The sequence below is a fragment of the Takifugu rubripes genome, chromosome 19 (genome assembly GCF_901000725.2).
Source record: "Takifugu rubripes chromosome 19, fTakRub1.2, whole genome shotgun sequence".
NCBI classification, from domain to species: domain Eukaryota; kingdom Metazoa; phylum Chordata; class Actinopteri; order Tetraodontiformes; family Tetraodontidae; genus Takifugu; species Takifugu rubripes.
Window position 1 is genome coordinate 3,704,244 of NC_042303.1, and position 12,164 is coordinate 3,716,407.

Genomic DNA, 12,164 nt, shown 5'->3' on the forward strand with positions numbered 1-12,164 from the left:
AGGGAACACCATGGACATGAGCAAACTGGTATCTATCAGATAAATATGATCTAAACCAGTCTAGTGCTGTCCCTTTAATCCCAATCACATGTTCCAGTCCATGTAACAGGATGCTGTGATCAACTGTATCAAAAGCAGCACTGAGGTCCAGCAGAACCAGCATAGAGACCAGTCCATGATCTGAAGCTATGAGAAGATCATTAGTAACTTTAAGAAGTGCTGTTTCTGTGCTGTGGTGAGCTCTAAAGCCTGACAGAAACATCTCAAACAGGCTGTTTCTCTGCAGGTGCTCCAGTAACTGAGTCACCACCAGCTTCTCAAGAATATTAGAGATAAAAGGAAGGTTGGATATCGGCCTATAATTTGCTAACACATCAAGATGCAGTGATGGTTTTTTAAGCAACGGCTTAATCACTGTCACCTTGTAGGACGGGGGTACATAACCGGTCACGAAAGAACAATTGATCTGGTCCAGGATAGAACTGCCTATCAATGATAAAACATCCTTCAACAGGTGTGTTGGGATGGGATCTAAAAGACAAGTGGTGGTCTTGGATTTCTGAATTAGCGATGACGCCTCAGAAAAATATATAGGGCTGAAAGAGTTTAAGAGCTGTTTGGAGAACCTGTATGTTCCCACAGTCAGCACATCTGGTGATGGTCCAGTTGTTGGGATGGCCTGGTTAGCTTTTTCTCTGATAGCTAGAACAGTGAAGAAGCTCATGAAGTCTTCACCACTAATGGAAGAAGGTATACATGGATCTAAAACACTGTGACTCTTGGTTAATTTGGCCACAGTGCTGAAAAGAAACCTGGGGTTGTTCTTATTTTCCTCACTTAAAGAAGAAAAATAAGCTGTTCTAGCCCTACAGAGGGCCTTTTTGTAAACTAATAGACAGTCTTTCCAGGCTACATGATACCTGTCTATTTTACAAGAATGCCACTTCCTTTCTAGTCTGTGCGCTTTCTGCTTGAGGGTCCTGATATGTGAATTATATGAGGGGGCACACCTCTGATTTACTATTTTCTTTTTCAGGGGGGCAACAGAATCAAGCGTGATTCTCAGTGAGGTTGCTGCACTTTCAGCAATAGAGTCAACCTCAGCAGGGCTAAGATTATAATGATTGATCCCTGGGGAAACGCACAGTGGTTCTAGGATCAATGCAGGGATTGCTTCCTTAAACTTAGCTACAGCATTATCTGAACGACATCTGCTATAGTAAGACTGTTTTCTGAGGATAGAAGAATCCTTAATCATAAATGTGAAAGTGATCAAAGAATTATCTGACAGGAGTGAGTTCTAAAGGGAACAGTGACACATGTTCTACCTCAACACCATAAGTCAGAACTAGATCTAGGGTGTGGTTGAAGCTATGAGTTGGTTGGTTTATCTGCTGGAGGAAACCAACTGACTCAAGTAATGAAATGAAGCCATTTCTAAAGCTGTCATTTACAACGTCTACATGTATATTAAAGTCTCCAATAATAATGACTTTATTTGTTCTAAGGACCAAGTCAGATTAGAAGTCAGAGAACTCAGAAAGGAATTCTGAATGTGGCCCAGCAGGGGGCCGATATACAACTACAAATAAAAGTGGCTTTTCTGTCTTACATTTCAGATGGGTGATGCCAAGAGTCAAACTTTCAAATGAACTGGTGCCATGTTTTGGTCTAGGATTAATTAACCCTCATATTATGTTGGAAAAAATTACATTGATGATGTTACGGTCAAAATGACCTGTACTTTGTAAATGCCTCAAAAGAGCCAAGAAAACAGGTTAAACTAAGAACTACTTTATTTTAGACTATAGGAACAGTTAGAACATTGATATTCAATATAAATTTTAATTTCAAAACTATATTTAAGGACTATTTAGCTTAACCCTTCTGTCATCCTCCCAGGTCAAAATGACGCCATTCTTCCTTTTTCCTCATCCTCTTTTTTTTCTCTCTTCATCCTCCTCTACTCCCTTCTTTCTGTCTTCATTCTTGACTCAAAGAAAGCACAGGGCTTACGTTTTTTCCTCTTCATGAACACATTTCTTTTTAACTTTAACTTTAACATTCAATGTTCAACATTTTCACTGTTCTCCACATGATGGTCAGAATGTTACTGTGCCTTCTGCAGATGTAATTCTTGAATTTCACACAAGGGGTACTTGTTTTACTGTCCTCTGTGGAAGGACAGACCTGGCATCTTCTCCTTTCTTTTCCCACCTGTGTCCACTGGAGGTTGGTCGGGTGACCTGAGCTTGACGCCTGCAGCCACTGGGGATCGAACTGGCCTGGCTCGTGTCTGGATCTTGGGAGTGACAAGTGCTTTGCCGAGTTCTTCCAGGAAAAGCCAAAGTCTGTATAATTTGTTGGAATTCCATTGCTGGTTGATTTCAGTCTACAGAACATAGGCATTATAAGCAGATGTGTCCAAAATGTGGCAAAAAAAAAAATCAACAAAGGCCAATGGGCAGTCTTGCGCTGGCAGCTGTATGTTGCTGTTACTTTGACCAGATTGTCCACCCCTCCTTTAGTGGCATTATAATCCAGGATCATTTGTGGCTTCTTGTCTTCTCTAGAGATGCATCTTTGTGCATTGTACTCATTACATTACATTACATACTCCCCTATTAACATGCCCGGGTCAAATTGACCGGCAACATCATCAACGTAACTAAAAAGTGCACAGACATTCCAAGACACACCAACGTGTCCAGATTTTGCACACCTGTTCATGACCCTAAATGAGGAAAAGTCACCAAATTTCATGAAGAAAAAAAAAGATAGCCAGCACTTTGGACAACACAAAATCTGAAACGGGTCAAATTAACATAATATGAGGGTTAATAACTTGCAGTGATAGACTGCTGCCACTCCCCCTCCTCGACCAGTAACACGAGGAATATGATAATTAAGATGGGTAGGAGGAGTAGATTCATTTGAGCTAACATACTCCTCCTCCTGAAGCCAGGTCTCAGTAAGACAAAATAAATCAATGTGATGATCCACTACCAGGTCGTGCAGGGATTTACACAAAAAAGATCTAATATTTGATAGTCCACACTTAATTGTGATTTTAGTTTCTCCAACTTGTGCTTTGGTATTAATTATAATAAGATGGTGATTGACCGCTCCCCTACTCTGTGCTTGGTGAACCTTTAATCGTGGAACAGAGACTACCTCTATAGTGTTAAATATATTATTGTTGGTGGATGAGGGTTCTATGGAAGCAGCAGAGAGGTGTGTAAGACTACAACTCTGCATCCTGGTCTGGACCCTGGATTGTCAGGTCACTTTGGGTCTAATAAAATTAGCCAAGTTACTAGAAATGAGAGAGGCACCATCCCGTGTGGGATGGACACCGTCTCTCCTGATCAGACCAGGTTTTCCCCAAAAAGTGCTCCAATTGTCTACAAAGGCCACCTGGTTTTCGGGGGAACCACCGTGACAGCCAACGTCGAAGCGACGACATGCGACTATGTTAATTTTGGTGACCTCCGACTGACCGAAACCGGGTGTCGTTTGCGTCGACGTGAATAATAACTTTACCAAATTTACATTAACTTTTCGCCAGGAGCTTTAGATTCGCTTCTATGTCGCCCGCTCTGGCCCCCGGAATGCTCTTAACTATGGTCGCTGGAGTCGGCTTCACGTAGCGCAAAACAAAGTCGCCAATTACCAGGGTTGGTTTCTCAGCGGGTGTGTCGCCGAGTGGGGAAAAACGATTAGCCACGGGAAGCAGGTGGTGGTGCACCGTGGGCCTTTGGTTTGGGCTACGCTTCCTGCGAACCGTCACCCAGCCGCCCTGGCTAGCCGGCTGCTCGGCTGCTGACGGGGACCACTAGCTGTAGCTACGCTAGGCGGCTCTGCAGCAGCTAGCTTCTCCTGGCTACCTGACGCAACTCCAGCTAACTCCAAGCTGCGGAACCGAGTCTCAAGCTCACTAAGTCTCGCCTCCATAGCGGTAAATAAACTACACTTTCTGCACCTATTCCCTTCACTAAAGGAGGCAGAGGAGTAACTAAACATTTCACACGCTGAACAGACAAAGACACCGGGTGAAAGTAAAGTAAGTAAAGTGAATACAATACACCAAGTGTTCAATTTTCAGTAAAGTGAATACAACACACCAAGTGTTCAATTTTAAGTAAAGTGAATACAACACACCAAGTGTTCAATTTTAAGTAAAGTGAATACAACACACCAAGTGTTCAATTTTAAGTAAAGTGAATACAACACACCGTGCACAGTGCAACCAATGAACGATTGAGAAGACAGGAAGTGACGCAATACGTTACCAGAGAACTAAAGCCTTTTATTTTACACGTTTACTGTGCAAACTGGTTGCAAGTTTCAAAAAGGCAATAGTGGAGTAAATAGAACTACTTCAGAGGCCATAAGCATGCGGAAAAGTGAAGAAAGGCACTTTAACACACTTATATTCATGCACTCAATCACACATGCTATTAAATTCCCTGATGCCCTGAGCTGCACTGACGCTGAAATGAGATGAGCTCCACTGGGAGTTAACTGATTAAGTATATCTGTGACAGACACAATCCCTGCTTAGTGCCTTCAGAGGAGAGATGAGAGGGAGGATGGGTAGAAGCGTGAAACATCTTGTTCAGCAATTTATGTATGAGGGTTTTTTTTTCTTTCTTTCCTCTGAAACACCACCCTAATGTGATGATGTGCACACCCAACAGCAGCTTTTAACGCACACTTTATGTTGTGTGGTTTCTCTTCCTGCTGAGTAGAAAATAATTTCTTAGTGTTTTTCTCTTTATTGTCAATTTGTTTCTCTTTAAGAAAGAACAATTTCAATTGACAAGTGTGGCTGTTACGGGAGTGTATGGCCTGTAGCTACCTGCCATGTTTGCAGCATCATCTATCAAGACCAACAACTGAACAACAGGAAGGGATCATATCCTCCTGTGCTGCCATGACCTTTAAAGTCAGGGACCCCTGAACATTGTGGTCCAATCTTCTATGTGTGCACATAAAATGGGATCAGCCCCCTCTGCTTTCACTAAAGGTTCCCACCTTCATCCCTGGGCCTGTTCTTGCCAAATGCTTCGTGAAACCACAGTTCTGACCTCAAATGTGCAATTCTGTCCCCTGTCCTCTCAGGGTCCTGGCAACCTACTGTGTCCCTGTCCTTTGTACCTTGCCTTTAGGTTCCTGCCTTGTATTTTAGTTTGTAAATCCTGTCCTGTCCATTCAACTTGTCTCATTAAATATTCAAAGTCCCCCTCAAACAACACAACAAACTCAGGAATGGCTGAAGAATCTTGAGATCTTCTGAGATCCTTGTATGAGCTTTTACCACTCTGCAAAACTCCATCAGCCCGATTTGAGAACCTTTTCAGGTTTTTCCTGCAGTGCAAACACAAAACACAACAACCGTGTACCAACCCTGATCCAAGAACCAGGGCTAAAATCGTCCCAGTGATTAATGTTCCTTGCAATGTGGAAAAGGTGCCTACATTATGTTTTCGGAGATGGGGCTAATTTACAAACACCGTGCATGATTAGACTCTGTCTTGAATATGATCCAAAGACCTGCTTGGTGTGGAAGGAAATCACTGTTTTTTTGAGAACAATAACATATGATTAACTTTAGTCCATCTAAAGTCAGTCTTTCTTATGATTCAAGGCCCATTACATGCTGGCTTCATAATTCAATAAATTGCAGTATATTGGACCTATTAGCCCATGAGGACTCTGCCTCAGGAATGAGGCTGCTTTGAACTTGCACCACTAAAGACTACTGCTGCTGCTACTTATTGTAATAGGAGTCATTCAGAGTTTGGAATCCTCCAATTTTCTTTTCTGTGTTGTGTTATTAGTTCACCTGGATCCCATATCTCTTAAGGATCCTTTTTGCTGCTTCTTATTGTCTGGTTAGATTTAGGGAGGGAATTGAGTGAAAATGGCCAAATATAAACTGCATTTTAAAAACAGCAGAAAAGAAAACTAAAGCTGAACCAAGCAGGAAAGAGGAGAAGTTTGGAATGGATGACAGGGGAGTAGAGGGCAAAGAGACACAGCTTGAATGAAGGAGTGCAGCTCATTAAAGAGTAAAGGTTTTGTGACCCTTTGCCCTTGGACACAACAGTTTTTGAGGACCTTGCTGGATGACATCAGGGAGCTCAGTGGTTGTTACATATACAACAGCCTGGAACTATGTTTCAGTAGCTCTGGATAAACAACTATGCTAGTTCAGGGATTTTGCTCTATCCGGGTATGATTACAGCCACACCAACTAAAGAGCTTCATATTTGCAACGTCAACTATCATTGACGGGTAAGCTAAATTAATTGACAGTGCACTACAAGTGGTCCTGCTCATCAATGTGAGATTATGCTTGATCGATCTTTTATCCTCTTCTGCTCGTCTTTCTATACTGATATTTTCAGTGCTTTTACTCACCACATGATACCAAGTGATATAAAAATCAACAGATAATGATTTTATTTATTTAATAAGCCAACAACTTTCATCACTGTTTTAGTAGTTTTACTAAAGCAGATTAAAGATGTGAACAAAACTTTACTCATACTACAAGTGGTACCTTATCCCCAATATGCTTGCATGTGAAGGTCATAAAATATATTGATAGTGTAAATTTTTATTTACTTTACACAATATATTGTGGGGCTATTTTTCTTCAATGTTTGTTGTTTTCTGTTGAATAGACTTTGGAGTATTATTTTCATTTTTGAAGCCGGTGTCCACATATGGTCAGATCTTCACCCAGATAGAAGTTTTCTTGTACAGAAAAGAACCAGCCCCCTCCCATCCTTCCACCAGCTCGAGTGATGTGAGAGTCTGATACTGGGTGTTTACTTGTGTAATTACTGATGTCTAAAGCAACCAAGACAGCATGGGTTAAGCTTCAATGAGGGAGGAACGGGACTGGGAAGAAGTCAGCAGAGACCATTAACAGAATCAGCAGAAAATAAGGAAAATGTAGAAAAACAGGAGAAGAGAAAAATAAGAGCACACCTAAGATCCCCCTGTTGTGTTTGTTTTTCTGTGATTGGTGACAAAATCCTGCTGAAGCTGCAGATTGTGAGAAATTTCATACCCATCCCATCCATCCATCCATCCATCCATCCATCCATCCATCCATCCATCCATCCATCCATCCATCCATCCATCCATCCATCCATCCATCCATCCATCCATCCATCTCTGGAAGCCATTGAAAAACCACAATAGCAAGGTCAAAGCCTGGAATCCAACCCAGAAGCTTTCTGCCAACCGCTGAACCACAGCTTCATTATTGCTCAGTAGAGTAGAGCAACAGGGAGGTGTTGTCACTTTGTTCACTGCTACAATGTAGTGATGCTAATTCAGAAATCCAAGACCACCACGTGTCTCTTAGATCCCATCTCAACACACCTGTTGAATGATGTTTTACCATTGATAGGCAGCTCTATCCTGAACCAGGTCAATTGTTCTTTAGTGACAGGATATGTACCCCGGTCCTACAAGGTGGCAGTGATTAAGCCGTTGCTTAAAAAAAACATCACTGGATCCTGATGTGTTAGCAAATTATAGGCCGATATCCAAGTTTCTTTTTATCTCTAAAATTCTTGAGAAGGTGGTGGTGACTCAGTTACTGGAGCACCTGTAGAGAAACAGCCTATTTGAGATGTTTCAGTCAGGCTTTAGAGCTCATCACAGCACAGAAACAGCACTTCTTAAAGTTACTAATGATCTTCTCATATCTTCAGATCATGGACTGGTCTCTATGCTGGTTCTGCTGGACCTCAGTGCTGCTTTTGATACAGTTGATCACAGCATCTTGTTACAGAGACTGGAACATGTGATTGGGATTAAAGGGACATTATTCGGCAGCATGGGATAAATTTTCATTGTTATGCTGATGACACTCAGCTTTATTCATCCATGAAACCAGAGGAGACAGAGAAGTTAGTGAAGCTTCAAACCTGTCCTAAAGATATAAAGTCCTGGATGTCAAATTTCCTCCTCACTTAACTCAGGAAAAACTGAGGTCATGGTGTTTGGTCCTGAACCTCTTAGGGATAGATTAGATCACATGATCACTCTAGATGGTATCTCATTAACATCTAGTCTCTCTGTGAGGAATCTAGGAGTAACTTTTGACCAAAATCTCTCCTTCAACTCACACATTAAAACAGTCTCTAGAAGTGCCTTTTTTCATTTGAGGAACATCACAAAGATCAGGAAACTACTGACGCGGCATGATGCTGAAAAGTTAGTCCATGCATTTGTTACCTCCAGGCTGGACTATTGTAATTCTTTATTATCAGGGTGTTCAAACAACTCTTTAAGAAGCCTCCAGTTGATCCAAAATGCTGCAGCCAGAATTCTGACAGGTATTGACAAAAGAGATCATATAACTCCTGTAGTGGTGTCTCTTCATTGGCTGCCCGTTAAATTTAGAATATTTTTTAAAACCTTTTTTCTGACCTACAAGGTCCTCAGAGGCCTAGCTCCATCCTACCTGGAGGAGCTAGTGACACCATACCAGCCCAATAGACCGCTCCACTCTCAGAATGCTGGTCTACTTGTGGTTCTCAGAGTCTCTAGGAGTAGAATGGGGGGCTGAGCATTTAGCTAACAGGCCCCCCTGCTATGGAACCACATCCCTGTCCAGGTACGGGAGGCTGACTCCATCTTTACTTTTAAGATTAGACTTAAAACCTACCTTTTTGAAAAAGCTTATTGTTACAAATTATCATACTTGGGGGGTCGTCTAATCATTAGGTTAACATCAACAGGCAGATGAGTTATCCAAATTGGATCTCTGTATCAACTGTACTACAACTAGGTATTTTCTTGAATATGTTTCACCTTCTCTCCAAAAGGCTTTTTCAGATCTAAACTCACTAAGGGAATAGCTTGAAAATATAGCCCTAGTGGACCATTAGCATGCTAATGATCTGGGTGGTCATTTGAGAGTCGTTGGTAGGGTCTTTCATCTAGTTTCGGTTTGTGTGTCTCCCCAATTTCTGCAGGGTCACATGGTGGTGAGTCACTAGGTCTCGTAAATTGGTGTGAACCTTTGGATTGTTGATGGAAAGCGTGGAGGACTGCATTGTATGTGGATGATATGAAGTGCCTAAGTCCACCACCTGTGTTTAAGAATGGATTTTCCAATTTAATGTGGATGGCTTCTTAGACACCCCTCTCAAACCAGCAATCTTCATTTGATTGTCCTCAAAGGAGTGCCCGCTTTCCTTTAGTTGTAGGTGTACTGCTGAGTCCTGACCTGTAGAGGTGGCACATCCAAGCAGCAAGAGTCAAGGTTACCATAAGTAGTACATAAACTCTCCGAAGATGGCAGGCGCTCGATCCTTAAATGGAAGGCTGATGGAAATTGCTGGCACGTGGGTCCGCCTGCAGCGCCAGCTGTGGATAATCATTGGCTCCTCCACGCCCCCTGCAGGAAGAAACAGGCAACAAGCGACCCGGAACCCTGGACCCCAACAGAAATGGGACGGGGAAAGTGGGAGAGGGAAATGTGAGAGGGAATACGATCCGCTGATGTGTGGAACTAGATGGTAGAAAAATGTGTGATCACTGTCAGCAACTCTGGGCCTGCTTGGTTCCAAGGTCCAGGTAGCTGCTTCAAACTGTGGATAAATATAACTTTAGGCTTGTTACATTTGTGCTTTCTGATCCCACAGATGATCACTCTCGGGTCCGACTCCAGCTGCTGGATGGAAATCTCCACTCCGACTACATCAACGCTAATTACATTAATGTGAGTCACACACACACACACACACACACACACACACACACACACACACACACACGCACACACACACACACACACACACACACACACACTCTTTTCTTCTTATTCACATCTTCTCATTTCCTTCCATCCATCCATCCATCCATCCATCCATCCATCCATCCATCCATCCATCCATCATCCATCATCCATCCATTCATCCAGCCATTTATTTTTTGAGAATATACAAAATATATTAAATATATGAATATATAAATATATAAAAGTATGTTGGTAATGAGAAAAGCTGCATCAAACAACAGAAGGACAATTACTGGTTTCACCTTTCATTTATCATGTGCAGATGATTCAAATGGTTTCAATTATTTATTGATAGTTTTTCTGAAAAGCAAGCTTGAATTCCATTTCCAAGTAAAGTGAGTGAAATAAAAAGGAAGAACGGGCCAAAAAGGGAAATGGGGGCTCAAGTATTGAGTGGATGGGAGGAATGCGGGGGGAGGGTGGTTAGAAAGGACGCAGAACAGAAAGAGGATTCAGTTTTGAGATTGAAGGTACAAAACATAAGAGAGGAAAAGTTAATTGAAGGGAAGGTGCTAAAAACGCCCTTCAGCAGCTGAAAGAACATATGTTTCAAAAAGCTGTGAGAAGATGTGACGATCGTTGAGGTTTGACAAAGGAAGAATGGGTAGACATAAAAGCAGTGTGACCAAGTGAATTTAAATAAAAGAGCAAGAAATGTAAAAGAGGGAGCTAAAGTGTTGCTCTTTGGCTCTAGTGAGGGACAAATGTGTGAGGGGACATAGAAAAGTAACAAAGTGAGGATTATTTCAAGTTTCACCATTTTCTTTCTCACAGGGATACAGCCAACCCAGACATTACATTGCCACCCAAGGTAATTAAAGCCCGAGATGATTGTGTCCCCACGTTGTAGATGGTTGTGTGTGTATGTGTGTGTAAATGTTGTACTCTTCGGCTGAGAGACTATTACCACAACCTCCTGAATCTCAATCGGTGAAAAAACTCCTGACAAATCTAAGATCCAATTACCTTATACTCCCCAAGCTGCTGGTGGGTTTGATTTTTTGTAGTGTGTGTGTTCTCTTGTGTACCTTATGTGTATTTCTGTGCATTGTGTGCTGTACATACTGTCCACGCTCGTGTGGGAAAACATCTAAACTGTGTGTGTGCCTCAGGGCCCATGCAAGAGACAGTCAGGGATTTCTGGAGGATGGTCTGGCAAGAAAACACATCTTCTATCGTCATGGTTACCAATCTTGTTGAGGTGGGCAGGGTAGGTTGATCACAGAGATGATTAAATGTTTGTATGTGGGTTGAATGAGACATTGTGAAATCATATTTGTGTATTAAACATTAATGGATTAGATACAGTATTTATACTGTTGTTATATAGTAAAGCTACAATCAGAGCAAATGTGAGATCATCATTGATATTCCAGAGACAATCTGGCACAACAGAAGTTACAGTAATATACAGGAAGGGTTCAATCACTCTCAGTTTGATGGCTTTGACCTCCATGAAGGTTTTAATCTGATTGCTGCGTGCACACATTCTGCACGTCATCCCACCTCTTATTGCAGAATGTTAGCTCCTGAAGAGTGTCAAACACACAGCTTATGTGATTAACACGTGGCATTCTTCTGAACCACATTTCTCCTGTGAAATTTCCATATTTTATATGACACTCCGCAACAACTCTGGCAACTACATTAAATTGGTCCCAGCCTTTTTCAATTATTACAACAGATATGTAGTTTAACCATTTTATTTTGTACCCTTTTATCATATCTTGTATTTTGATCCAATGTTATTTTTCAGGTAAAGTGTGTGCGTTACTGGCCCGATGAAACTGAAATATACGGTGACATCAAGGTGACCCTGACAGAAACTGAACCGCTGGCTGAATTTGTCATTCGAACATTCACTGTGCAAAAGGTAAAAAACATGAGCATCAACCTCAGATCATTTCATCAGTTATAGCAGGAAGCAGGTTTTTATATTTAACATATTCTGATATTATTTTAGCACTTTATGTGGAGTGAGCTCAACCAACTATTGCGATATATTGATAACCTGCTTTTCTCTCTTGGCATATGAGTGTCAGACAAAGATGGTTCACTGTTCCTTTAGCACTCTGCACTTGCTTGCGTTTCCCCATAATTCCCCGTAATAATCCAAACTCACTCAGAAGCTCAAATCATGTGGTATTAAACCTGGTAGCGGATTGTAGAATATCTGAGAAAAGAACTGTCAGAAATGCATGGAATGTTAGCATCAACAGCAACAGTTAGCATTAACAGGACACCAAGGATGAGATGTGAGAGTAGAATTGTAACTGATGATTGTTTTTCACAAATCATGAAAAATTGTACTTTGCCGCAGCTGTCTGCATTT

At 41.7% G+C, this 12,164-nt stretch overlaps 1 protein-coding gene across 7 annotated transcripts in view; it reads left to right on the forward strand.

Moving 5' to 3' along the window:
• The window catches only part of ptprt (protein tyrosine phosphatase receptor type T), a 128,351-nt gene that overhangs the window by 101,719 nt on the left and 14,468 nt on the right, over nt 1–12,164 (forward strand). For 6 of the 7 annotated variants that reach the window (XM_029827079.1, XM_029827080.1, XM_029827082.1 and 3 more), the window contains 4 exons: nt 9,678–9,754; nt 10,607–10,643; nt 10,945–11,042; nt 11,589–11,705. In XM_029827079.1, coding sequence (XP_029682939.1) covers nt 9,678–9,754; nt 10,607–10,643; nt 10,945–11,042; nt 11,589–11,705 — 329 coding nt within the window. The remainder of the gene's footprint in view (nt 1–9,677; nt 9,755–10,606; nt 10,644–10,944; nt 11,043–11,588; nt 11,706–12,164) is intronic. The other variant, XM_029827083.1, reaches the window with a different exon arrangement.